The sequence below is a fragment of the Patiria miniata genome, unplaced genomic scaffold (assembly GCF_015706575.1).
Source record: "Patiria miniata isolate m_02_andy unplaced genomic scaffold, ASM1570657v1 HiC_scaffold_24, whole genome shotgun sequence".
Lineage (NCBI taxonomy): Eukaryota > Metazoa > Echinodermata > Asteroidea > Valvatida > Asterinidae > Patiria > Patiria miniata.
This window is the reverse complement of record NW_024037063.1, coordinates 4029204-4056577: the sequence shown is the minus strand read 5'-3', so window position 1 is coordinate 4056577 and position 27374 is coordinate 4029204. Positions and strand designations below refer to the sequence as shown.

Here is a 27374-nt window from a genome sequence, read left to right as displayed (position 1 = left end):
CGACTGAGTAATAATGCCACAGCGATTTACACAAGAAAAGGCGGGATGTTAACAGTGAAGCCAGTTTCGAATCACACGAGACCAAAAGGCAGCTAGGCTCTTTACGGAGCAGTGATTCCGGAGCTGAATTGGGAGTGGATCCGCATCAATGAAGCAGTGTGGCTCCGTCAACAACAAAATGGGTAATGTATTGTTGATGATCCGCTTATAGACTCCGGCTTAAACTGTGCCCTGGTCCCATTTTGTGTAAGTGTAGGCCTACTCACCCACACACACACTCGCCTTGTAAAGGTTTATTATAAATACCCAGAATGGCCCTGAGGAAAATTTCAGGATGCTAAATAAAAACACCCGGTGAATGAGTGGAAACTTGAGCATCACACAGCACTCCAGGGTTTTGTAAGTCATGAGAAAGTAACTTGGAATTAGGTTATCAGCTTAAAACTGCAAATTCCGTTTTCATGAGGGCGGCCTGAGCGTTGCACGTGTGGCGCGTGTCTCATGCACAATTCAATGTGCCCCTGGAAGGAGCTGTGGTATGCTTGGCATGCGGGGTTTTGCTCTGAAGAATTTTCGGTTGAAAGGCTTTGAACGTTTTGTCCTTGGTGGGGAATAGATGAGTAGTTGTCAAAGGGTAGTAGTTCTTGTTCTACAATTCTCCAAATGCAAGTGACTTACATTTTCTAACAGTTTTCAAAGGAAACGGTGTTGGTTGTTTTCCTCCAATTTTAAATGACTAATTACTTTTAAAATTTGCAAAATTATACGTACATGCTTACCCAACAGTATTTTAACATCACACAGTTACAAGTCATAATGGCTCAAGTAACGAATCATTTTGTTTCCCAAGTCAAGCTACAATATGTGCAAAGTAAAACAAAATATGACTCATGTCGGACTTGAATTGATGTAAGACACTCACTTGAAAGATATGTGCATGCAGGGTTGAGCCTGAAAACAAAATATGACACCACGGTGCATACGTGTACAAATGCACTTGATATTTTCTTTTATTGTGTAGTATGCAATTTGGTGGGCACAGCTGATTTTTCTATTAAATTATTTTACAATTTATAATTAATATAATACTGTAAAAAAAAAAAAAAAAAAGTCTCGAGTAATGCTTTTATGGAATACTAATCATTCCGGACACTTGAAACAACATGTACCGGTACGTTTAAGTGTTTTGTTTAAGTGATATAAATCTTCAGGTTTAACCTGGAAGATGTCTTGAACAAAATTTCCATTCACAATCAGGCAACTGCTATAGCGCCCTCTGTTGTTCTGGCTCAGTAAGGCTCAAGCACATGTACATACCGTGTTTGCCTCAATTTGACTCAGCTCTTAAAATTTACAGTTTGAATCAATGATGCATACCACGGAAACTATTTCAACCAGAAATGTCAACAGTGGCACAGTTTACACAACCGGTAGCAATAGCATGAGACTCTTTTGGAAAGATAAAAATGGATTTCAGGTGTAAATTGCAGTGTGAGTTATGTTGTTTGTGTAGGTGAATGGTTGGTGCTGACAGTTATATTCCCAGCAGGCTGGGAATGAGACCATAGTTAACACCTTTTTATGACCACCTGAATGAGATTTTGGGGACAAGGTCAACCAACCTTCTGTGGCCTGAGGTCTACCCTGTGATAATGAGTGACATGGGGACTACATTTTGTGACTGAACTGTAAACTGTGCAAGGTGTGCTCCAGGTGGTAACTGAGAGGGCATTAGGACACAAGAAACTGTTGTGGTAAAGGGGCCGGCGGCAAGTTTTAAGGTGACGGCCATGTTCATTCATTCCCCTATGGTCAGGCCTAAAAACTTGTTTTTCTTAAATTTATCTCAGCCTCATAAATTTGGACATTATTACTTTATAAGTTGAACCTCCAAAGCCTGTTCTACATATAATTTAATCATAAATAAAAACTTTGTGGTTTTATACAAAGTAGCCGGCCTATTGATTAAATTTTAAGACATATTTTGGGGACGCTGACAGCACAAACAACTTTTTTGGTTTTTTAACTCCCTCCCAATATTTACACCTCATTCCCCCATGAAAAAAATGTGAACAACTTCGTTATCGTTCAATCTTGTGATTTCTAGTAAGAATGGAAAACACAGTTCAACTCTAATTCATAAACTTACAAGCAAACAAAACAACTTGATTTCTTTCACCATCAAGGCCAAATACACGTACCGGTACTTCCATATGTGGACACGACAACGACATGCTTTTGCATACCACCCACCCCACGGAAATTCAATAAACCAATGTTGTTCTGATCAAAGATCAAACTAGAGTTCAGTCGAAGTCGTTTTCCAACGCAATATGGTTCTTTACAATGTAAGTCAAGCCAACGTTTATTCTGTCATTCAGTGGACTAGTAGATCAACAAAAGGTTTGATTTACGGAGCATTCAAGTCGTTGAATACAAAAACAGCCACCGGAATGTTGGGTAGTAAGCCAGGATCTATCCATTACTGTGCCTGGTGTAAGAGTGGGCGAACAGGAAATAAACGAGAATCAATTGCGTTTCTTGATGTATTGGATGTATCACAACAGAAGGTCTCCATAGGGCAGGACTACAAGCCGTTTTAATTGGTAGACATTGTTGGCTCTTCAATTGGAAACTGAAGGAGGCGGATGAAGGTTCATTTAAACCATCATTAGATGGCATCTACGCTATAGAATTCTTAATCCCCAACCCTCCCAATTCCTACAAGAAGTCACCAGCAGGGTTTGGAAGGAAGGATTTTGCAATATTGAGGAAGGTACAATGTAATTAAAGCCCAGTTAAGTACCAACTAAGGAATACTTGATGCCCATGAATACTCTGGATCTGGATCGTTATACTCTGACAAAATGGCTACCCACATCACATCAGAGTTGAAGTAATTTTTTTTTGGGGTGGGGAGGGTGAGAGGTTAGGAGAAGGCAGGGGAGGACCTTATGATTCCTTAAAACAAAATCAGTTCTATCCAATGATGATTTTATTAAGTTCAGTCCTAGTTTTTCACGTAACCCAATCCACAAAAATTTGTTTTGGAGACACCATACACCCCAAGCGTATGATGCATCCAGCTAATGGCTATCCATGCACAGAACTGAAAGTGAAACCAAGGTGAAGCCAACTTTGTTAGAGTCTACAACCTCTCTAGGGCCAAGCACAGAGCTCTCAAATACACAAAAGAACAAAGTCATCTGTATGATCCAGCATCTACAGGAAGGCAGTCCTGTATATCCCTTAAATGTCACATTTTAGTGTCTGGATTCCAGACAGTACCGCCTCTTCGTGAAAAGCTGGATCCAAGCCACACTTTCTTGAGTTAAATGTCCCGAAGGAGTCTACTGACAATTTAATCCGTCAGTTTTATTTTCGGTCTGATCCACCTCCCATAAATTGGGATCATTCTGGAATTGAGGGATCAGTTTGGATTCGCCAGTCATCACTTCAGAAAAGGTCACTTGGGAAGTTGGGAAGATGTGAAACTCAGAACAGATACCCAGCAAAGATTCTGAGACTAAAATCATACTGCCCATATTGTATGCCATATTTTGTGTCTTTACAGACAGGATCAAATTTAATGCTTGATTGTTTTTCACTGAAATTTTGAATTCTGCAATGGCAACATATTTCATCCAAACAAAAATGGTTTACATGTAGTACGTTTTTCAGAGATTCACAATTTTTGGAACTAAAAATACCTGCCTCTGAAGGTCATTAAACTTTAAAGAAAAAGAAGATCAAGTTGAATAAATATTTATCCGTAAAAAAAAAAAAATTTGTTTCACCCGTCAAAAACAAACTTGACAGATAAAATGAGCCGTTAACATAATACAAAATGTACTAAGTACACAAAATTTTTAATAATTCTGCTGTATTTATGTTAAAATTTCATAAACTTTTATTTTAACATTCAGGTAATTTGAAAGTATTACCAAATATAAAAAAATAAAGTTTATTTTGTGATCCTCAGTCCTTATAATTTTTTGTTTTACAAACTTTCCCTCTTCCTCTAACCAAAGGAAAAGTCTGCTTAATTTCCTTGCTCACAACTTCACCTACATGAGCTCGAAGAAGAAGCGAGAGTTCTTCAAACCAATATGTCCCCAAACTTGCCAAGAATGTTAGGCAGTTGCTGGGGACAAGAAATGCTGCCGGCACTACTCTACAAGCATTCCAGCACATCTGGTACGGTTAGGGTTACGCTGCAGTCACGGGGGACGGAAAACAGATAGCCACCATCCATTGGAAAAAGAAAAAACTTGGAAGGGATATTAAACTTGGATGCCGTCATTAATCATAATGCTGTCAGGACAGCACAGGGTGTGAATGTTAATGCTCTGTGACTGGAAATTTCAAGGTTATTTCAAAAGCTCTGTCCTCAAGGTCTGGGCAGTTGACATAAATTTGACAAAAACGCAAACAGTAAATGTGACATGCATGTGCTATGTGTTTATTCATTGTTCAGTTTGTTTGTTTTATGCAATAAATATGTGAACACGTGTGCATGCTTTGAGTTTGAGAAAACGAAAGTACCAGTAGTCAATTAGTAATCACAGAATGTATGATAAACATGGGTATGAAATACTGCGGGATTTCTTTCTGCCGTGGGAACAGTTAAAAACTGGAGTTTCAGGCAGCTCAACCCTTTTCCAATCCGGTATACAGTAGTCGTTCTGTTCAGAGCCAACTTTTTAATTTACCAAGAAAAGGTCTAAAAGTCTAGATCGCTTATGTTTCAAACTGTTCTTGTAGTCGTGAATCATAACTCCCTACATGTAGTTGCTTTTACTTAGACCATATCCATCAAAATCCATAATTCTGCTTCACATAAGGCTTCAGGACAAAATCCATTGAAATCCACCACTGGTGCTGATGGACAGTACACATGGCTTACATAGTATACATGTACATCTGCCCAAATCCCCCCAAATGGGGGAGGGGGATGTATTTTGATGGAGTTGGTAGGGAATAGGGTTAGGAAGTGATGATTTGTTTTGAATAGAATCCTGAGGGAAGGAAATCGACTAAAGAAAGTCAAAATTCAAAAAAGTGGAGTACCGATATTGGGGGTTTTTTTTCCTAAGATTATAAAGCATTTGGATTTACATGTATGGAACACTGATTTTTCACTCATTACATTTCATTTCACAAATGCTAAGTGACTTTTTGATGAATCAGATTCACTTGTTTTACAAGAAAGAAAGACGTAATCCTACTATTGAAAAAACAAATTGTGTACATGCTCTAATACAAGCTTCCTCATGTGCCATAAAGTTATGGTGATCCATCAATTTTATATAGTGATTTGGAAGTACATGTAGCAACAAAACTGAAAGAATAAAGTTTTGTAATGGTACACATATTGTGTACTTTTTTGGCATGAAAAGAACCTATAGATATTGGTCATTGAGCCATTCAAATCGGCTTACATTCCCCTTACTTTTGCAACCAAAATGTGAAATGAAATACAAGCAAGGCACAATGATTAATGGTGGAATGCTTTCCACAATATCAAATTTGTCAGCCCACAGTACACACGTTTGTAAATTGTAGTGTACGCTTTTGTTACACGGGCACAACAGCAAGGCTTCCGAACAATAAGCAAGGTCAAAGTGCTCTTTCATAGACACGTTTGCATTGAAATCGAACCGTTGTGGTCTGGTTGTGTGTTACTTAATTGATCCTATTTTGTTGGCTACACTCAAGTGATTCTGCATGGGCTTTTATACTGCAAATAGGATATAATTTATCATTTGAAACGCCTCAAGTGATCGCAAAATTCTGGGCGACAGTTTGTGCCAAGCTCACAAGAGGATTGATGAAGCAGGCACAATCTACTCATGCTTGAATGATCTACAAATGTAGTGATTTTTTTTCTCCAAAATACCAATGAAGACAAATTTCATTTTTTTTGTAAGAAAATTCTGTGTCAACCACGAAGATAGTTTGAATAAAAATTTCATCACATACACATGTACCGTAGTATGCACAGAATTTCAACTGATTATTGCTAGAGAAATTATTTTTTAAAGTTTTATTTCTTAAAATTTTGTTTCAACCAAGAGGAATACAAAATTGTCATAATATGCACAGAATGTCAACTGACTATTGCCAGAGAAATGATACATTTATAACAGTTTAATTTCTTGCGTTCAAGCAAAAAAAGAGATAAATTTAAACATCCTAGAACAGGGTTCTGGCACACATCCGACTTATCAAACCACCCTTATTTTTGATGTTTGATTTTTTAATGTAATATTTCTACAGTATTGATTTTACTGAAAGTGTTTCCTAGAACAAGAAAAGCTTGAAGGGCATCAATGAACGGAACATGAAAAAGTGGTTATATATGCGGACACAGCCCAAAATAAACCAACTGAACATACGCACGCCACGCCTACACAACTCAATTTGTTGAAGTGTAGCACGAAATGTTTGCAAGGCACAATGTATAGTGTTTTCTCTCAATAAATCCAACAGGTTAATGTCAATAAACCAACACCAAGTTTGATGATTCACACCAACTGCAAACATTTGTAGTGTATTAACCTGGAGAATTAAAATTAATACATGACGGTAATCTTTGGTGAAATGTACCACATGTATAGCGGTACACATGTGCAAAATTGGTAGTTTTTGAAAGGTACCCCAGGTACAAATGTACAGTATGTACTTGTATTATTGTCCCATGTTGTGAATGCTGAACCTAAAGTAGACCCTATCCTTTTTATTAATTAAAACACCTGCAACAAATGTGCACACATATTAAAAAGCTCTTTACATAAAGTTTAGTGCTTTTCATTGACCAATGGGTGGGCACGGACATCCTGTAATTGTTTAGCTCCCAGACCTATGTTCTTGAAACTCAATGGTTCTTGAGTTTGGAGTGCTGAATGGTAACAGTTTTCACATGTACCGGTAGCAACCGATAAAAAACTGGTGTGCAAATGAATCTATGTTTTCATCGGATGATGTCAGCTTGCCCCCACCTACACTTCTATTTAATTTCCGATATCAGCATAGTGAAGTCAAGATCCACTTCAGTGAAAAGTAAGATTTGATTCTGGTATGGAGCTTGCCCAAAAAGTGGTGCGGCGACGCGGCTTTTTGGGTTTTTTTACTTGTTTTTTTCTTCAAATGTCGGCTGATGACTGCAAATGGTGCCCGACTACTTTAGTGCAAAATGTATGGGAGCCCAGAGAGGCCATATAAAGCTTATACTCGATCGTAAGCCCATCTAAAAACACATTAAAATTGTGCAGCAGCAGGATATTTCAGTCAAACCAGTGAGTTTGGCGGTTTTGAGACATCATCTTACATTGAAAAAAACCTTTTATTTGCCGACACGCATGGCTACAGCGACGCGCGCGCAGACCAGAAATCAGAGCCTTTTTTTGGGGGCCTTTTCAAAACAAACAGCAATTACATTTTCAACAACTCTTTACAAAATATTCAAGGGAATTAAAACTCAGGTCACAACATGCTAGCACTCAAAAAACACCTGCTTAACCAAACAATCAACAATGACTTGCAATGCCAAAAGGCACCAGAGTTTTGATTTTTGAAAACATGTTATGAATGCCCTAAGGGCAAGGTTTTTTAGTGACATTATGAATTTTTTTGTTCCAAAATTACAAATTAAAGTCAAAAATTCATGCCCATGCCATGGCCTGGGCCATGTTGTTTTGAAATAAATATTTTTTTTATATCGTCAGACCCCCTTAACTAACCTTCAATTTGTGTGTGACAACGCGTGCGCATTAATGCAAGCGTTACCTGCGCAGATTATGGAGGGGCGAGGATACAATTCACCATTTTATCGAAACTAAAGCAACAACAGACGTTTAACAATTAATTACTGTAATTTAGCATCTGCTTAGTACTATTCTTATACATAATTACAACACAACATGTTATGGGGAATTTGAAGAACGCACCAAATTACCGTACTTTTTCCTGTAAGGCTTTGGGAAAAGAGCGCCCTCACTGTATATTGCACTGAAATGAATGGACGACAAAAATCAATGAAAGCCAACCATGGCCCAACTTACCTTGGAAACAACCAGAGGTAAACCAGTCCCTCTCCCTCCTTTCAGCCTAAATCCCCACGGAGTGCCACCCTCCAGCACTGCCGTGAATTTCGCCATTTTCCCGTTCCTGTAGTTGGTTCAAAGTCCACGAAAGAAGAGCTTTTTGGACGCGCGGCACTCTCTACATTCTTGCTGTACTGTGAGTGCGTGCGGCGAGCATAGCAAGCCAAATAAACACTCAAGGGTCAAAGGGCAACTGGGAGGTGAAAGACATGGTGTACTAAACTTGTACCAGTCTCGTAATACAATCAGTTTTCATTATCGAACTGATTTGTCTATTTTAGGCAAATAACTTGCAAATTTCCTTGTGCAAGAGTTATAAATGCTTCGTGGAATAAAATTCGGAGTAAAATGGCCCAGATAAGAGAGTCAAATTGTCTCAGTTGCTGTTGTTGCAACGGTCCAATTTTCAAAGAACTAATAAAGGCATGAAGCAAGTTGCGGAATTGATTAGATGAAGTAACTGGTATGAAGGATCAGCAGGACGAGTTAACTTAGCCATCAAAATGGCCTCTGAAAACTCTGCCTTTTCCGGACGCGGGCGAAAACTGCCAATTATAACTGTGGATGCGTTCACTGACAAACCTTTTACTGGCAATCCAGCCGCCGTTTGTTGTCTCAGTGAGGTGAAGAAGTGGAGACAAACTATTGACGTTACTCGTCATGCTCGTCATCAGTCATGACTCATGTATCACTTTTCTGAGGGCCTGGGTTGGGGGGGGGGCAGTACCCCCCCCCCCCAACCCGGTTTTTTTTTTTGGGGGGGGGGGGGCGGGGGCTACAAGCTTCCCCCTGCTTCACACGCACCTTAAGCATGTTAAGCTTCACCTCAGCATTAACATCCAGAAGTGGATGTAGATGTAGCAGAGAGCGAAACATGTCCTAAAGCTAATAAACATCGAATTTAGCATGGAAAATATTGAAGCATTTTATTTCAGCCTGCTGATAAAAGAAAAAAGAAATAAAAGAAAAAAAAATCTTACTAACATGTTAGCCTCATTATTATATACATAATAAAGTATCAAAATAATATATTTTTTTTGCGTCTCAAAAAATTAACAATGTTCTTCTTTCATGTCTTTACATTGATTTTAAAATGTAACTACACTACCATGACTATAAAATTTCCTACATTTTCGTGTACTGATTCGTAGCTCTGGAGGATATTTTTTAAGGGAAGTAAAATCTGAAAATTTAAAATGGTCTGATTTCCATCTCCTGAATACAAAGTTACAACCACAATATTGGCAATGGTGCGGAACCAGACTAACCATGGAGGAATTTGTCACGAAAACAATTTCCAAGCCCCCAATAAACCACATGTTCAGTGCTCCGGCACGATAACAATTTCCAAGTCCCAAAAAAACACATGTTCAGTGCCTATCTGGCAAGATAGATAATACTAACTAGGCAAATTCTCAATCCACATGGCAGTTGACATGGTCATTGTTGACACATGTATACATGAATTAGTACTCTAAGTATTAAGCAGATATCACAAAAGTAAGCAGTGATTTTCCTCGCTCATTTTATATTGTCAAATTGATTTTCAGGATATTCCAGACGAAACAAAGATGAAAGTTGCAGCTGAGCTGAATTTATCTGAAACTGCCTACCTACAGACTCTTGTACCTGGAGACACGTTCCAGACGGGTAACTTGCAATGCTGAACAATTATCAATATCCACAGAAATCCCAATAGACCCCTTGCATGTGATGTCACATCTGAGGGCAGATCGGTATTCCTCTGTGATCAGGTGATATGCATGTTCCCCTGGGATGCATTGTACCATGGAGCTATTAAACAGCTCCATGATTGTACTAACAATGTTATTGAATTTTATTTTTAAATGACAAAATAAGCTGTTCTCAGTGAGAATGCACCACGCAAGAGCACTTTAGGCCAAAAAAAAAGTCTCCGGTTTCTGGTATGGAGCTTGCCCAAAAAGTGGTGTGGCGACGCGGCTTTTTTTTTTTTTTTACCTGTTTTTTTTTGCTTCAAATGTCGGCTGATGACTGCAAATGGTGCCCGACTAAACTTAGTGCAAATATTATGGGAGACCAGAGAGGCCACATAAAGCTTATTCTCCATCATAACCCCATCTAAAAACACGTTAAAATTGTGCAGCAGCCATGGCAGCAGGATTCCAGTCAAACCAGTGAGTTTGGCGATTTTGAGACATCATCTTTCATTGAAAAAAAAAATTTTCATTTTGCCGACGCGCATGGCTACGGCGACGCGCGCGCGCATACCAGAAACCGGAGACTTTTTTTTGGGCCTTACAGTACCTACTTCATGTTTGAAACCCCAAACTTGAATATTTGAATGATAAACAAAAGGGGTCTCGCCAGTGCATGAACTGCAGTAGCATATTGAAATCGGAATTTGTGTGTGATAGTTTTTCAATCACCAAATAAAACCGGCTCGTTTTTTTATTCTCTCCAAAATGCAGCAAGTCGCATGAGGATCCGTTGGTTCACACCCACCAATGAAGTGAACCTGTGTGGCCATGCTACAGTGGCCTCAGCTGCTGCGCTCTTCTACGTCGTGGGCAATCGGAATGACGTCATTCGATTTGAAAGTCTGAGCGGCGAGGTGATAGCGAAGAGAGAAGGGGATTTCATCGGGCTGGACTTCCCTCTCAACCCACCAGCACCAGAGGTAGGTGATCGAGGTTCGGTGATTCCATGCCACTACCATAGATTTGATTTCAAAATCAGAATCAGATTGGAAATTCCTCTTTTTGAGGAGTGCCTAGTTTCATCACCAGAAATAATTAATAGTGATAATAGTATTGCTTCTTTTTTTTTATTTTGTGTTTAGGAGAGGGCCCCTTTGGCAGAACTTATTCAGGTAAGATTGTCCAAAGTTCATATTTTATATAATCAATATCTCAGCAATGACATTTTTATTTGCTTGAAGTATAATCTTTGATGGTATAAATTTACCCTCATTTTGACCATTTTTAATTATTCATAATTTGTTTACCATAAAGTATCCTCTGTTGAATATTGTTCAATGTAAACCATGTCGATTTTTTTTTTCACCTCAAATCAACCCAACTCATACCGTCCACAGGTAACTATTGGTGAACATGTGCCACAAGAAGTATATTACTCAGAACGGACTCGAAAGTTACTGCTGAGACTGAAAGATACAGAAAGGAGGTACTGTCAGAAACTCGACCAGAAAACTCCACAAGTTTTTCCGCCGCCCGAAAGCAGAAAAACTAAAGCCCCCCCCCCCCCCCAAAAAAATAGTTCTGCTTCTGGTTTCCCTACCTACCCTATTCTGACAGCCCCAACCCTAATTTTTTTATGAGAAAAATGAGAAAAAAAACACCCAAAACCATCAATTTCTACCTTTTACCCTTGACTACGCGCAAGCGCCTCCATAAATTCATACACAAACAAATAATTCCCTACCTACCTACCCTATTTTCAAATGCCACGTAATTGGAAGCAGAACTATTTTGTTTGGCCTAATGAAGCATCATCTTTACCCATCCCTGATCTTAACAGAATTCTTGAAAAATTGTATATATCCCAGGCTTGCCTTGGTACTATCGTTCCTGCCGATGTTCGGTTTACTATGATGGCAAACCAGGAACTACTGCTCCGCTTGCCTGACTCTGAAAATAGGTAGAGAATTTCCTGTAGACTATTTTCAGCCATTTTCTGTGGTGGCACACCAGGCTCACACGAGTCGCGCTGAGGTAGTAAGATGCACTCCGGGTTCCAAAATGCGCACGCGCCTCGTCTTTAGGAACGCGTGCAGCATTCGCGTGGGCGTGGTACCACCACAGTAACGGCTTCTAATTCTGGTCGCTGGATTTCATTTTAAGACAAGCTTACGTGCAGGCCCGTCGCCAGCCCTTAACGTCGGGGGGGGGGGGGGGGGGGGGGGCACACCTTAAAAAAACAAAAATACACATGTATGGCTTTTGCCGTGGGGGGGGGCTAATTGCTCGCCAAGGGGGGCCCAACTGCTCGCCAAGGGGGGCCCGGCCCCACCAGGCCCCCCCCCCCCCCTTAACGACGGGCCTGCTTACATGTATGGTTGTTGATTTATTTACTCCAACAAAAAGCATGACCCCAAAATTGAATAGATTGTAACTTTGCAAAGTTTGTACTCAAAATATGTTGCATCTGAGGCCTAACTGTAAAAATGTGTTTGTTTTGCCATTGCTGACTGTACTTAAAGTAGCTCACCCCTCCACACACAAATCCTTCAAAAGTTCTGCTCAAGCCTGCACATATGTTGGCTGAAGTCAGCTGAACTCAATTTTAAGGCCAAAAGCTCAACATTTTCCACAGTGCACAGAATGATAAAGGTCTTTCATAGGTGCTTTTTCCACTGAAAAAGTCAAACTAATTACTTCTACTTGTCTGGTACCAAAGAAACAAGCCGTGTAGTAAATGATTATGTTGTATCATTTACCCAGGGCAACCCTGGAGAGTCTGAAACCAGACATCGGGGCCATGATGGCTGCCCCCAACGCTGACAACCGCGTCAAAGGCGTCGTCGTCACCCTGAAGGGTAACCCTGACAACGGAGCCGTGGATGCAGACGGCAAGCAGTATGACTTCATCTCCAGGTATTTCGCCCCATGGAACGGTATACCCGAGGATCCAGTAACCGGTGAGTCACATCGTGAAATGTCCTGGACCTGATACCTGAAATGCAGAAAACCTGTTAAACTCATTCATATAATACATTCATAAATACCTGAGACCGTTTACCCATTACTATTGGTCGAGAGCCCGTCACATGGCTGGTCTTAAACGGATGATGAAGACATGGCTAGCTGGTCTTAAACACTTTTCCAGTGTCACATGAAATTTGGGACTCCTAAAAATCCAGTGCCTTTTACCGTATTTTTTGGTTGAATGTTCACAATCCTCACGTAGGTATGCGCAATACTACCAGTGAGTCAGTATTTCATAGTCCTAAATTCCTTCGGCTCTGGGAATTATCAGCACCCAGACTCCAAGCGGACTAAGACAGGGTGATTAAAACCTCCCAAGCACACATTTATTCCCTTATTGAACTTTCCCTTCTCCTAACAGGTTCTGCACACACTGTCCTGGCAGGCTATTGGTCAGAGCAGCTTGGAAAGAAGGAACTATACGGTAAGCCTCTGTTAAAATGAGATAGCCACAAAAGCACATTTTGTATATCAATACATTTTGAGTTAAGGAACTAGTTTTATCGAGATGCTGCGGACAGGAAGCAGATAAAATATCTGCTGAGCTAAAACAGGTTACCTTGAACATTGATTAGAAATTTTGTCTTAGTTTCTCTTTTTGAATTTTTTTTTTTAACAGCTCGTCAGTGTTCTGCAAGAGGGGGGGATATTCAAATGAAAGTGCGGGATGATGGGCGTGTCGAACTACTCGGCAAAGCAACTGTTGTTCTGCAGGGAGAAATTACTATCTAGAAAATCCCCTCAGGAATTTTTTTTTTCTGAAATCTTGAAAAGATGTTTTCTGTATTCAGATTTTCTTTTACTTCTTTTCTTATATCCTTTCTTCTTTTTTTTCTTTAGCTTTTGATTGTATGCATTGCATGCATTACATTTGGCAAATATTGTATTCTCTCTTCTAAACCTTGAAACCGTTTGGAATTTGTTTTTATTTAGAGGTCTCTGATGAGGATTTTGTTGATCATGATCATTGCAAGTTCCGAATTTGGTTTTATTCATATTGGGGGATACTTGGGGGAGTTTCTTTCCCTAATTCAGCATTTGAAGTTTTTTTGTTGGATTTTTTTGCTGAAATGTATGTTACATGTACGACTCTTCCAGTACCTGTCTGAAAAATTTATATGTATCAGCTGATTAGAGTTTTCATGTTTTAGGGTTCGGATATCACGCACAACGTTGAACAATTAATTAAATATTAGGAGAGACACAAATTTTATTGTCAAATTGTGTACACGACTGCCTGCTAAGGTAATGGGAAAGATTTCCATATACGAAGTTCACTCAACACCCCGTGTACAAACCCTATGAGATTGGACTGAAAAATTCTAAGTGTTTTCTAAGAAAATGCTTGTATTTTCTCACTGCTCAAATTGACTTTGATGACATGAAATTGCTATCTGGGGGCTTGTTAGTCAATACAGAGGAAAATTAGTGAACTTCGTATATGGAAATCTTTCCAGGTAATGTTATCAAATTGCCACCCATTTTTGCACTGAATATTTTAATTTGCTCAGGAAGCAAAAGTGCACTTGAAATGTGCCATTAAATTTTTTAATATACACTTTTCTGGTTTTTCTGTGGATTAAACTACATTCTGGTGTGGACATATGAAATGAAGTAACAAACCAGAATCTCTGAAATAAAATAAACACTTTTATTTCTCTTAGAATGGTGTCGACTTTGGCTTATTTGAGATTTCAAAATGCGAGTCGTTTTTAACAAGCCTCATTTTCAAACCCAAGGTCTTGGTTGAGTTTCTGTTAAAACAGATATGTAACATTAAGTACAAAAGCATTGAAATTGAATACAATGTTATTTAATAAACTGGCAATTTTTTTAACAAAGTAACTATGTTGCAGTACTTGTAGTTGTAGATAAATTTAAACAATTGAAGAGTTTCAACTAACATTAATCTCCTCAAAACAGTAATACAAAAAAAAAAAAATTTTAAAGTCATTTAACAAAGCATTAGATCAGTACTGAGTTTTGCCAACTCGGTAGAAAAAGACTGGGGGAAATAGGAGCTACAAAAATTGTGGCATCCTTGTGCTTCCTACTGGAAACCTTTGGTGTTTTGTTTTTTTACTGGTAAATCTTTCTGCTGCACAAAGTCTACATGTTCCGCTCCGATGGTTTCTTGTAAGCCATGCCGATGACATCAAATACATCTTTCTCACTACTAACTGGGAGTGGTTCTCCAGTGATACCTGGACAAGGAAGACGTGAAAAGAAACGGTTTACCATTTTGTCATACTTGCACTGCAAGTACTTTTTTTTTGTTTTTTGGCAAAGCTCGCACTTGCAAAAACAAGACTAGGTTTGCCTAAATCAGCTGGACCTGACGGTCTCGGTTTAGAACATTACTTATAGTCGGTGCAGTCAGTGCAGTCGGTCAGTGCAGTCGGTCAGTGCAGTAGGTCAGTGCAGTCAGTCAGTGCAGTCGGTCAGTGCAGTCGGTCAGTGCAGTCAGTCAGTCAGTCAAAGCAGTCAGTGCAGTCGGGGAGTCCGTCAGTCAGTGCAGTCGGTAAGTCAGTCAGGCAGTGCAGTCAGTCAGTGCAGTCGGTCAGTCAGAGGACAATAGGCTGGCCCTTGGGTCCAGCAGAAATATAACACTGTTTGCCTGGTACCCACCTGTGCTTCCCATTGGCCTGATTGTGTATTCATTGAGCGTGAAACCGGCTTCGATAGCCTTAGCCCTCATGTTTTTGTTGAACATATCACTACCGGTGAAGTAGAGCGTGCCACAGAAGTACTGGTCTTTAGGAATGATGCGGATATCGATGCGGCGGAACAGATGGTCCTCCGTATCCTCCTCCCCTCTTGGCAATTGACACACCCCCTAAAAGGTCAAAGAAAAAAACTCCATCCTCAAGACATGAATCACACTTGGAAAATTCACTTCATTCATAGAAATAAACTGGAGTATGCTATTGTTATTTTGTTCAGGGCTTGATCCTTTTGCCACACGGTTTATACAGGTTTATGACAATTCCCATAATTGGAATCACTCGGAGGGATCGTAGCTTTCATTCAAAAATCATCCACGAGTAGAAATGAAATGTGATTACCATGAATTTGCTTTCGCCTAGTGAGATAGTGTCCGTTACCAGGGAAGACTTCTCCAACTGTTTCACGACGGACAGAAGCAATTCCGGCTGTCCAGAAAAAAAGAAAAAGAAACAAGAATATTAACCAATGATTCTCTAGTTCCAATTTCACAACAGTCACCAATAATTACATTACAGCCGCCAACTTTTTTTAATAGACAGTTTTTAACAAATTTCTCCAGACTTAACAGTTATGTTTGAACTGAGCAAATAAGCAGCCTCCAAAGCTGTCCACTTGATGTCTCTGTTGCTTGGGATCTGCATCCTCCCATTCACTCCATGTAGTGGGTATTGGCAAATCTGATGTACTAGCACAAAGCTAACGAAGAGTAAGGGTTAATGCCCCTTACACCCCACTCCCACACATCTGCCGCTGACTTTGGTTACGCTACCTGTTTTTCATCCTTGGAGGTGTAATCTGGATGCGTCAGTAAGATGTCAATGTCGCCACTGGATGCTGCTCCTCGTCTATAGCTACCACAGATTGTAGCAATGTAGTCCGGATCCAGGTCTTCTATCTGCTCCTTGACGAATGTTTCCAGTTTCGCCATCTCCGGGCGGGGGATACGCTTCTCAAAGTCCTCAAAATGCCTGAGAGAGATTGACAAAACACTGCTTCTGTTCAAATCATGGCCAGTTTACATTTACTAAAAAAGAAGGACATCGTTTAAGGCAGAGGGTGGTGTCAATTTTTCAACACTGATGGAGCGTTAGTGTAAAGGATTTTCACTTATTGACAATCAATATTCTGATGTAGGTTTTCAAGCTTGATTTCTTACGTACTTGAGTCCAATTTTCTGATGGTGGTTGAGCTTGTCCTCATGTTTTTTCAGCTCTGTCAAAAACAAGGATGAAAATGAAAAACATTTTCACAGTTGGTTCCTCACTGGTACAACTGCATTAATTGTCCAATGTCAGTTTTACAATTGCCACACCTATAATATATTTCCAAATAAAGCATGTTAAATCAAACAGAGCACGTTACCTTCAATTGTTGTGATGCCTTCTTCAACCAGTTTTCTTGCAGCTGCCGGGCTGAAATGTGGAAATAAAAATCCGTGTCCAACTTCTGAAAAATGTTCCACACATTAATACCACAGCCATATTGGACATTGTGGATATTTACGGCATTCTGTTTACGTTTTCCACTTACCCTATGCCTGTCACTCTTGTCATCAGGTTGATGGCAACGCTTGTGTCGTCGGCTCGGATTTTCTCCAGTTTTTGTAGCTTTCCTGTCGCCAGGATCTCGTCAATCTTTTTGGCAATTTTCTCTCCCACTCCATCCTGTCAACCATAAAAAAAGATGAGTAAATGAAACAGAATCAGTCGACAACAAAGTGTGAGGCCTGATAATCCAAAAGCATCCAACAGCAAGTTTTGTTTTTGTTTATTTTAGTGTTGTTTGTTTGTTTGTTTTTTGGTGGGTTTTTTTTTGGGGGGGGGGGCTTTCTTTAGCCGGGGGAAAGGGAGTTTTTGTTTTGTTTTGTTGGGTTGTTTGATTTTTTGTATTTTTCTGCTAGGGCCTTGGCCCTACCTAGATTTTGAGTATTGTTCCTGAAAAAAAGTTATCAAACTCAATCCACACCAGTTTCTTGGCTTCCTTGCCACTGGAGATTTTGTCGGGATGTTTGGCAATGGTGCTCGCAGCTTTGCGGTAGGCATTGTACTTGTGCATCTGTCTGGTCACGTTCTTCTCATAGTTGGCCAACTCTGTCACAAAACAAACAAAATATTCAATTCATTACAATTAACGTTAGGCCTATCCATAACCATGATAACATAATACTTTTTTTTAATAATAGTCTAGCTAAAACTAAAAGTAAAACTTTTTGAATAAAATTTAAAACGAAGTGGCTATCGTTACGGCAGTCGTTGTTTAGCGCCCTCTACGATACTTTTTTATACGCACGCAGGTATATAATTATTTGTTTCCCCACGTTTTAGCGAGCAGTGCAACAGCTCAGTCGATAGAGGGTAGGATTTTGCACCGCGAGGTTGCGGGTTCGCATCCCAGTTTTGCACTCAATTTTTTTTCCTTTTCTAACCTGAGGCTTTGGAGGATTTTTTTTAAAGGGAATATACAACATTTGCAAACATCGAAAAATAAAACTACCAAGTTTTTGCGAAATACCTTAATAGGATGTTGGTAAATGACAGTCTAAAGCATCCTGTAAAATTATGGCACCTGGTATACTGTCATTTTCAAGAAAAGTGGTATTTTTGTATCAATTTCCAACGCTGATCGGCCGATCAGCGTTGGAAACAACTGGCTTTTTTTCAAATACTGGCCCCAATGGACCATTGCACTTGTTTGCAATCGATTACAAACCTATGAACGGGTACGAGCCAGCTAGACTGGTTCCCTGACCTTACAATTCCCCAATGTATGTAAACTGCTCTGTTTCTTCTTATATGGAGTCAAGGAACCAGACTACAGGAAAATGATCGTTTTTCTTGGTTTTTATAGCATTTTCGAACCCAAAACCTCCAAAAAGTCAGTGTAACTATATTTGCTTTATATTTCCAACCCCCCAATTCCATCCATTTCTGAAAATTACAGCCAAAGCAAATGATGTATATTCCCTTTAAAAGGGAAATAAAGTCCGAATTTCATAACGTTCAAATTCGCTTTTTTCCTTCTAATTTTATATTTTCTTCTCATGTTTTTATAAAAGTTGCCTACTACCGTAACGATAGAAAATGGGAAATGCATTACGGCTGCCGTATAACGATAGCCACTGCGAATTAAAAAATTACTGAACCTGTTGTTGACCTTGACAAGACCAAGCCAAGTTTCAAAATTTCTATCCCAATGACTGCACATCAAAGTACACCCCCAAAAAATGCCAATTTTTTTTTTTTATTATAGACGCTTCTTCACACACGATATTTTTTTCACGAAACTGGTAATACGTATTTTTCAATGCGGACTAGGCCCCCAGTACTTTGTCACATAATTTTCTCACCTGAAAGAACATCTACCAGTTCCTTGTTTGGGTTTTCATTCTGCGGGGCTTTGCGTTTACTCATTGTGCTTCTCAAAAAGTCACCAGCAGTAGTCACTTGTTTAAATTTGAAGAAAAAAAACTTCAACGCGCGCAGCCGAACAAAGGTAGTGAACGTTTGCCGTCTGCAAAATAAAATTGCAGACGATAGACTGGTTCTCTTCTAAACACCCAATCAAAAGTAAAGGGCTAGGGGTGAGTACCAGTCCGCGCAGACGTACGGCGGATGTACTGTACACACGTCATGTATACCTTTTATGCGACCTCGTACAATGTCGGAGTTCAAGTACGGGACCGGGACGCTTTGTTTATTTTTTCCCGCAATATTGGCCTTTTGAAATGCGTATCCTAAATAATATTCAGGGGCTTCACTTTCTATAGGACACTAACTTGCCGAGGACCTTCGTGCCATATACATAAAACAGACCAACAGACAATCACACCCTTTTGCTACAATAAGGTTGCAATATTACTGACATTTTATTCCAATTCCAACTGGCACATTTGCCATTATTGGTTTTTTTAATTTACATACATACATATTTTTAAGAAAAAAATGATTTCCCCCCCAAAAAAAAAATAATGAAAAAGGTTTTACTAGACCTTTTAAAATGAGAAGTTCCCTGCTCAAGTATTGTACACTATGTCAATTACTGCAAGTGAGTATGGATTACAATGGTTAAATTTAAATTTCTGATCTCAGCGCACATTTTTCGGAACATACAATTGGCCTAAAATGAACACAGGCAAGCATTGGGAATACTATTTCTCCAATTGAGGTGGGCACATCTGCAAAATGGTCTCTGAATTTGGGCTTGGTGTGGATTGCAATCTGCATTCCCATTTTAAGAAAAATAAAAACCGAAAACAAAACGACAGTCTATACCTACTTTCTAAAGATGTGAAGGATTACACTTTATTCAATCAAGGCATTTTAGACCTAAACCGTAAGCATATAAACATACAATAAATTTACTGATAAAATAATAATTTGGAAAAATACATGTTGTACAATATTAAGGAATAAACATAAGATAAAATAAAATCTGGATGAATTTTGTCAAAGGAAAATTTGATAGTCCGGAAAGGTTGACGAGAATTTTTGCTCAGAATGAAGAGTTCAGAATAATTGCTGGATTTGTGCACAGTACAAAACATTACCTGAACAATTTGGCTTGGAAAAACGAAATTCAAATGCAGGTTTGAAAACCATAAACACACATTAAATTTATCAAATGTAACTAACAGCGGATATTATCAACTGGATCGAATAAAACCTGAACAAATTGCATAACATGATTCTAATGGAAGTACACTATGCGTAGGCTAGCAGTTTGAGTCTATTTTGTCTGTTTTGTTTTTAAGGTGCAACAACGCTAATCTGAGCTTCCAAGACCTGCAAGCACACTTTACTAGTACATGTATAAAAAAAAACATGTATTTAACTGATTTTGTTTGGCAGTCAAATTAGCAATTGTAATAATGTACAATCATTCGCTTGTGAGGCACATCAATTGTTCCAACACTGTACATGTATTTATTAGGATACAAAGTTGAGCAACCGTGAACAAACACAAACAGAAAAGGGCAAAGACTTCCGGTTAAAGACTTGCTGAAGTGTCATCCCTCGGACTTTGACCACTAATTTATCATTCCCAAAGAATCTGTCAGTCCTGTGTCCCAAAAAGTTCGCCTTTGAAAAATGTGATTGATGTTTACTGTTTGTGAACTGCCACCCATATACATTGTATACTGTTGCACATTGATCTGTTCTTATCTCCGATAAACTTACTTTGAGAATCACATGCTGCTATGTATGGGGTCAATATAATTTAAAGCACCTACATGGGAATTGGAAAAAGTACGAGAAATGGTAAGTAAAACAACCAAATTAAAACAAGTTAAAATGCACACAAACAGAAGGATTTAAGATTTAATAGCTTGAGTGCATATGCAAGTAACGTTAATCACTGACAAATATAAATAAACAGGACTATTTGCATACACAACAACCACATAAAAAAAAGCGTTACAGATCCTTGCAGCGATTGCAGAATCACAAGCCACTTCATCGTTTACGTCTTGCAGGACTTCAAAAGTATTTTTTAAGAGTTGAAAATCATTCAGGCACTGCATATGTTTAGCGGGAACTCAAAAGAATTTGGCCAATTTGGTCTCATTTCTGGCGACCAAATTACAAACTTTCATTTTAAAGTCGCAAAATGATCTCTCATTGACCCCCAAAAGAGCAAGTATGCATCATAATCCTGTGTTTTGGATTAGAGTTTTGAAACTTAGTGAAGCAGATACGTATTTGTTGTACCGAGTTTGCTGCAGTAAAATTTATTTATGCAGTGAGTACTTAAACACATGCACATGTTTTCACACTTTATATCCCTTTTCTGAACATTTCATAAACTACAGGAGTACATGTTAGCACATAAATATTACAGTTAAAATTTGGGTCATCTGGAATTGGGAATCAAATGTTTTAAGAAACTAAGGGTTCCCTTTAGCCCACCAAATACAAAGCAGTTTCTGACAAAAAGGCGATTTGAGATCCCATATTCAAAGTAGATTTTTTTTTTTTGAAAACAGCAGAATCATGTTTTTTTGTATGAAAATGAAATGGTGGGTGACATTTTACTTTACAGACTCCTGCATCCACAAATAACAAATTTGGATAATGTGAGATGTTCTCTTTAATACAACGCCTGAATAAGTCCCTGTCATCTGATTGGTGGGTCGTTGCTCACACGTCATTGAATTATTTGTCCCTACCGCAAAAATAGAAGTTGTATTCCACGGTAAATAGAAGTTCCATTACACGGTCACACTCGTTGCTGGCTCCGACCAATCAGATGAAGAGGATGTATTCAGGTTTTGTGTAAAACAAGTAATGAATGTTTCACATTCGTGCAATGGAAAGAATAGTTTCATTCGGTGACAGATGGAATGAATGTTCCATTACACTTGGCTTCGCCTTGTGGCATGGAACATTCAATCTGTCACCTCATGAAATTATTCTTAGCATTGCACTTATAAACATTCATTATCTGTATACAATTTTGCAGCAATTATTTTCTTTGCTCAGCAAACATGTCTGTTTAGCACATTTTCTTTCCTTTTTTTTAGCAAATAGTGTGCTTAGCAAGAAAATTGGGAATGGTGTAATCACAATCATATGGCATAGATTTGAGAAGTGCCAAGTCTTCTAATTTCTTCAAACCCACCCCATCAAAATAAAAAGTCCAAGGAAGCCTTATCATGTGGCAAATCTATGTAAAGATGAGTAGAAGAACACTGCTCACTTCTTGAATGACATGGGGTTGAGCTGCCAGTCAAACTAGGCCAAGCAAGTCTACAGAACGTGTAGTTGCTGTCTGCCATTTCCAGTGTGGCAATGGCACTGCGGCATCCAACTCCAACTGCGGTCTCCAAATCTTAATTCCAATCCCATGATGAGGCTTGAAAAGCTAGCGTTGCCTGCTCGATGGGTACACCATACACGTATGTGGAACATAATCAGCCATTATCTCCAGTTGCAGAATTTACAATGCTTTTGTTAATTTCCCACTCCTCGATGCTTCTTTAAAATATTCATTCAGTCTTTGGAAAAAAAACGCTGAACCACTGGACCAGAAGACACAAGCTGCATACACTTCACCTACGTCGGTTTCTCAGTCGGAGCTTCAAGACTCGTCTGAAATTTTGTCAGGAAGCAATCTCGGCTTGTGGTCGTTCCGGAAGTTCAATCGCATATAACAAGTTCATTCGTTTGTTTTGTTTTTTTCTTTAACTTACAAAAAAAGGTTCTTTGAGTTATGCTAGGATAGACGACTGTGCTATATGTACTGTGCCATCCATTTGAAACCCTCACCGTAGCCTTGTTTCTTGAGAACACTGCACATGAACAGCTCCACGGGACGTCCTGGCAAGTCTTTTTGAGGTATGTTTCCCTGAAGGGGAAAAGGTAGACAGACAGTAAATACATAATTGTATTTTCCGAAAGACTGAACAGTGCTAAGCAGCAAAATAGTACTTAACACATTTGAGTTCCAAGCTCGTTTCAAGCAATATAACCTGTTTTCTTTAGACACATGATCCCAACTAACAAAAAGGGAAAATAGATTTTGAATATCTGGGATTCCTCATGGCAAAATGCACATGATGTATACTTCTTTTGAGCAGTTCTTAATTGAAATTTTAATTCTTTTTTACTTAAAATCACTAACAACATGTTAGGCTTAGAATCTTCATGAAATTGATCCCGACTCAGAAATAAACAAACAAGGCAAAGAGAACGTCTGAAGGCAAACATTCAAAACATTTGAATGTGGTTCCTGGCACTAACCTTTCCTGTCGTCTGCTGAATGAGGCCAAAGCAATTCCTGATGTGATCTTCACTGCAAGCTGTGGGGACGTCAATCTTATTGCCCAGGATCAGTACTGGGGCATTGGCCACTGCCTCGTCTGTCATCAGACCCTACAAACAAATGCAAAAGACTAGTGAGTTATCTGCTGCCAAATCTTTAAAAGACTTCACATCTAGATGAACGACAGAAGAAATGATAGAATTCTTTCGCATATTTCTCTCAATACAGCATGCTGTCACAACACCATCTCAAGTTAAGTCAATCCATAGTTCAAGAGATACACATGTGCAGTAAAAAGTAATCCCTTAGGCTCCAAAGTTTTTGTATGAATATACCAAGCACTGGTGGCCAAAATTAAACGATCACTATACTGAGCAATCTTTTTATGAACCCACTGCATTCAGTATAGCAATGCTCTGACTACAATACGTTTGTAAACAAGTGCGATATGGACAATATGTTGACAACAGTCGGTGATATGTACAATACTTCCATTCTACAATATGGCTCTTCAACTACACAATTTGTAAGCATGATTACTGCAGGTTATTGTGATCAACATTTTTGTCTCAAAATAAAAGTGGGTCTGATCAATAATTGACTTCAAATCATGATCCCCAGTCTCTATGAGGGAAACAATCCCTCAGTGTTAGCTTACATCAAGCTCTGCCTTTGCTTCGGCGAATCTGCTTGGGTCTGCAGCATCTATGAGGAACACAATACCGTTGATGGCCGGTAGGTAGTCCTTCCAGACCCGCCGCGCCTGCTCGTGACCTCCCAGGTCAAAGGTCGTGAAGGATAAGGACCCCATGCTTAATGTTTCTGATGCTGTAAAATGAAAAAGAAAATCAATATTATATTAAACATATTATACTGAAATCACCAGTTACCAAAGAAAATACAAAAAGTGCTTTTAATAAGTTCAAGCCAAAAATCCTAAGTGCAATTTTATACTATAGTTACTGATGTGATAGTTACAAGATTTAGTCCTTGCTATCCTGAGTTCATCAAACTTAAAGTATTTAGATGGTTTCAAGATTCAAATTCAGTGTTATTTAACATGAGGCAATTGGTTAAAGAAGTGTTGGAAGTTGGTGGATTCAGGCAAGCTCCTAGGAAAGGTTTAACCTGGAACCCTCCTCAATCCTTCAAAATCCTCCAGGCGGTTTTGGAGGATTGTGGAGGACTGAGGCCAAATGGCAAAAAAAGTCGGTTGATTTTGGAGGATGCATTGTGTAGAGTTCGTAGGCTGTACCCAGAATTGTTTATGTTCAGTCATGCATAACTGATCTGCATTAAGCTAGATATTATCCGCACTGCTTCTGAATGTCATCAGCACTGCCTCAACCCATTAACGGTGATTGTTGGAAGTTTTGAAAGATTGAGGCAATGGTCATCTCTCTACTGAACACATTCGAGAAATAACAGATTATTTTGGAGGACGGAGGCTGAATCCAATATTTGACATGGTAGCAAAAGGAGGATTAGGCAGGATTGGGGATGATTCCTACCGAAAAGGTCCTAGGGGATAGGGTTAAGTGGATAACAACTTACTGGGGTGTAATGTTGGAACATGCTGCGCCATTCTCCCATCCTTCAGCATGTGTAGTAACGTCGTCTTCCCAGCATTGTCTAGACCAAGAAACACCAACTTCCCACTCTTCTTCCATAGACCTAAGAGAGAAATCAAATTTAAATGCAATGGTGACACACAAATAACACACACAAATAAACTTCAAAATAGTCTTTCATTCCAACACTAAAATAAATAGATTTTGTGTTCATTTTTCTGCTGGTACCTTCAATTTTTTTACAGACAGCTATATAACGGTACAACTTGGAAACATGTATATTCCAAAAGGCACTCAAGGTAATATTCCAAATCCAAAGAGATGAGAAGTTTTCAGAATCCACCTCAATGTCCTGAATACAACAATGTATTTTATTTTTAGGAATTTCTCTAGTCAATTGCAAGTTACCTAGCTTAGTAGTAATTTCTCACACAGGTTTGCCATACTTACCCAGATATGCCAGCATATCTGTAAACCAACTTACGAGGAACATGATGGTTGGTGTCTTTATAGCCTCTGATCTGAAAAAAAAAAGAACGTTTAAAAGACATATTAATAACTCTTTCGGTGAATACTTGAAATTATAATTGACTTTTATTTCACATATTTTAGGCCTACATGCTGAAATAAAAATCTGTTTATGAAAATGCCACTTCATTTTCATTTGACAGCTGTTAGTTTCACAGTGTTACATATCTTGCTTTAGCATTTACTGCTTTAGATCCCTCCAAGCATGCCAAAAAGCACCACTAGCGCCACTAGTCATGACTGTAGTGCAGACAGTAACTCAACGACAGGCCGGGAATGCAGCTTATGATGGTTGATGAACAGTACGAGGCCTGATATGATTGTTAGGCCAAATTAGAAAATATTTTATAGCAGTCTGATTCTGAACACGTGGAACAAGTTGTACTACTGCAATGCTAGTCTGATTCTTAATCTAAACTTGACATGTTTGAACTTGAAAGTTGAAGTTGATTAGTGTTGTTTTTAATTTTTGATCGTGTTATAAATATGTAGGCCTAGTACAAAACAACAGAAATGACAATTTCAAAATGACGATGCAACTCAGACGTGGCTTCATTGACGTGGACAAAAATGACAGTATACCGCGCGGAGATAACAGATTGTACATGTAGTTAGTTGCGTAAACATGGTCATGGAAGGCCCCGCAATGCTCCCATGCTTTGCCACACAGTTGTGGACGGGGGACGTTGTTGTACGCAAACGTATGGGCCATACGACACGTCATGACACTGCCAGTCTGCCAACCCGGCATATAACCATTTTTCTCCGATTGGTTCCACATTAGATCGTACATTTATGGTAGTGAGAACTATACTTACCACTTTCAACTAAATGATTTACAAACGAACACTAAAAACACTAATTACGAGTAAAAGTATCGAATGTTCAGCGATCGCGAAGACAACCCAAAAACCACGAAAATGGAGTCTGCGAAATTTACGTCATATGTAGTGCCACCTGACCTTTTATGCAAGAAATGGTGCCATTGGCTTTTTATATTTTACATCGAGCTTGTCTATTTCTCTTTTAATCACTTCAAATCCTTAATTTTTTTTTAAGAGCACATCAAAAATGTTATATACAAATACGACATAAAAATAAACGAATATTTCAAATAAAAAATACTAATTTTGTGTTTTATGAGAATTATACCGATGTGGAGATTAGCCAATCATTAGAATCGTTGCGTCGAATTCGGACGAACGATCAGGGCATAGAACGGGAAGCCACGGTGTAGAAAAAATGGGTAATGTCAACCACGCACAATTTATTGGCGCAGTTATATATTATGGAAATATTAAAAGCACAAACATTTTAGCTCGTCTTCAATAAACAAATATGTGATCACGGAATGATAAAAAAGTAACTAATCTAAACATCAGATTGGAGAAGAAGGCCCTTCAAAAGTAACATAGTCTTGAATTGTGCATGATGGTGAGTCTGTGCACACTGCAGTTGTCACTCGGCTCCGAATTAATCAAGTCCGCCTGATTCGGGCGTAAATTAGTGGTCATGTTAATTGTTATGTCCCGAAGTTTAGCTTTTGTCGAGCGAACATTACAGGATACTCATATACATCTCTAGCGAACATCATGCTAACCATTCCTCCATGGGCTAACTTATATTTAATTTAAAATTCGTAAATTAGTGCAAACGAATCATACTTTTGGAACCATGTGTATGTCATGACTCTTGAGAGCCAAATTAACTTATGGTTTTTGTTCTTATAGTGGGGTCACGTAATGACTTAGTCTCTAGCCAATTGGCTTGCCCCCCCCCCCAATTCCCCCCCCCCCCCCACCGTTTTCTCCCAACACTTTATCAACAAATAGATTTATTACTGATAAGTTTATTTTCTACGCCATGTTAAGATTAATAAAATGTGAACACAATGCATATTGGGCCAGGGAAAGCATTGTAAACATTGGTACTTTGGTGGACAAAACACGCCACACGTGCATTTATCAGCCGTAGAT

General features: G+C 39.0%; 4 protein-coding genes across 21 annotated transcripts in view; 1 reads left to right on the top strand and 3 right to left on the bottom strand.

Annotated features, from left to right (window-relative positions):
• LOC119731922 overlaps window positions 1-8462 on the bottom strand; it is a 73393-nt gene extending 64931 nt beyond the window's left edge. For all 14 annotated transcript variants that reach the window (XM_038205220.1, XM_038205210.1, XM_038205213.1 and 11 more), the window contains exon 1: window positions 8064-8462. In XM_038205220.1, coding sequence (XP_038061148.1) covers window positions 8064-8159 — 96 coding nt within the window. In that variant the 5' untranslated portion in view covers window positions 8160-8462. The remainder of the gene's footprint in view (window positions 1-8063) is intronic.
• Window positions 91-14474, top strand: LOC119731925 (phenazine biosynthesis-like domain-containing protein 1). Of its 5 annotated transcripts, none has more exons than XR_005271500.1 (9): window positions 91-182; window positions 9656-9755; window positions 10556-10764; window positions 10927-10956; window positions 11653-11744; window positions 12548-12744; window positions 13173-13235; window positions 13431-14056; window positions 14269-14474. XR_005271500.1 is itself a non-coding variant. In XM_038205227.1 (8 exons), the coding sequence occupies exons 1-8, from the start codon at window positions 8609-8611 to the stop codon at window positions 13541-13543; spliced, it is 924 nt and encodes a 307-aa protein (XP_038061155.1). In that variant the 5' UTR covers window positions 8537-8608; the 3' UTR covers window positions 13544-14131. The 5 variants fall into 5 exon arrangements, 1 of the variants encoding a protein (XP_038061155.1); XR_005271499.1 differs by lacking the exon at window positions 91-182 and adding an exon at window positions 8003-8080; XR_005271497.1 differs by lacking the exon at window positions 91-182 and adding an exon at window positions 8537-8728.
• Window positions 14444-19069, bottom strand: LOC119731924 (DNA polymerase beta-like). The gene is made up of 9 exons (XM_038205225.1): window positions 18885-19069; window positions 17504-17628; window positions 17069-17202; window positions 16901-16950; window positions 16699-16750; window positions 16308-16506; window positions 15877-15963; window positions 15440-15647; window positions 14444-15015 (listed from the first exon to the last, which is right to left on the bottom strand). The coding sequence occupies exons 1-9, from the start codon at window positions 18946-18948 to the stop codon at window positions 14921-14923; spliced, it is 1014 nt and encodes a 337-aa protein (XP_038061153.1). The 5' UTR covers window positions 18949-19069; the 3' UTR covers window positions 14444-14920.
• A 310-nt stretch (window positions 19070-19379) lies between these two features.
• On the bottom strand, window positions 19380-26374 carry LOC119731921 (GTP-binding protein SAR1b-like). The gene is made up of 6 exons (XM_038205209.1): window positions 26217-26374; window positions 25321-25391; window positions 24854-24973; window positions 23958-24127; window positions 23278-23409; window positions 19380-22882 (listed from the first exon to the last, which is right to left on the bottom strand). Exons 2-6 carry the CDS (start codon window positions 25361-25363, stop codon window positions 22769-22771), a joined length of 579 nt encoding a protein of 192 aa, XP_038061137.1. The 5' UTR covers window positions 25364-25391; window positions 26217-26374; the 3' UTR covers window positions 19380-22768.
• Window positions 26375-27374: the final 1000 nt, after the last annotated feature.

Bases quoted from the DNA above. Each gene is read 5' to 3' on its own strand.
- LOC119731925 (XM_038205227.1), top strand. From the start codon at position 8,609: ATGGCCTCTGAAAACTCTGCCTTTTCCGGACGCGGGCGAAAACTGCCA. The intron at 9,756-10,555 runs GTAACTTGCAAT...TCCAAAATGCAG, and splicing joins TGGAGACACGTTCCAGACGG to CAAGTCGCATGAGGATCCGT. The intron at 10,765-10,926 runs GTAGGTGATCGA...TTTTGTGTTTAG, and splicing joins TCAACCCACCAGCACCAGAG to GAGAGGGCCCCTTTGGCAGA.
- LOC119731924 (XM_038205225.1), bottom strand. From the start codon at position 18,948: ATGAGTAAACGCAAAGCCCCGCAGAATGAAAACCCAAACAAGGAACTG. The intron at 17,629-18,884 runs GTGAGAAAATTA...GTTTTGTGACAG, and splicing joins ACTGGTAGATGTTCTTTCAG to AGTTGGCCAACTATGAGAAG. The intron at 15,016-15,439 runs GTGGGTACCAGG...TTCCTTGTCCAG, and splicing joins CAGGCCAATGGGAAGCACAG to GTATCACTGGAGAACCACTC.
- LOC119731921 (XM_038205209.1), bottom strand. From the start codon at position 25,363: ATGTTCCTCGTAAGTTGGTTTACAGATATGCTGGCATATCTGG. The intron at 23,410-23,957 runs GTAAGCTAACAC...ATTTGTTTGTAG, and splicing joins AAGCAAAGGCAGAGCTTGAT to GGTCTGATGACAGACGAGGC. The intron at 22,883-23,277 runs GTTAGTGCCAGG...TTTCCCCTTCAG, and splicing joins TTCAGCAGACGACAGGAAAG to GGAAACATACCTCAAAAAGA.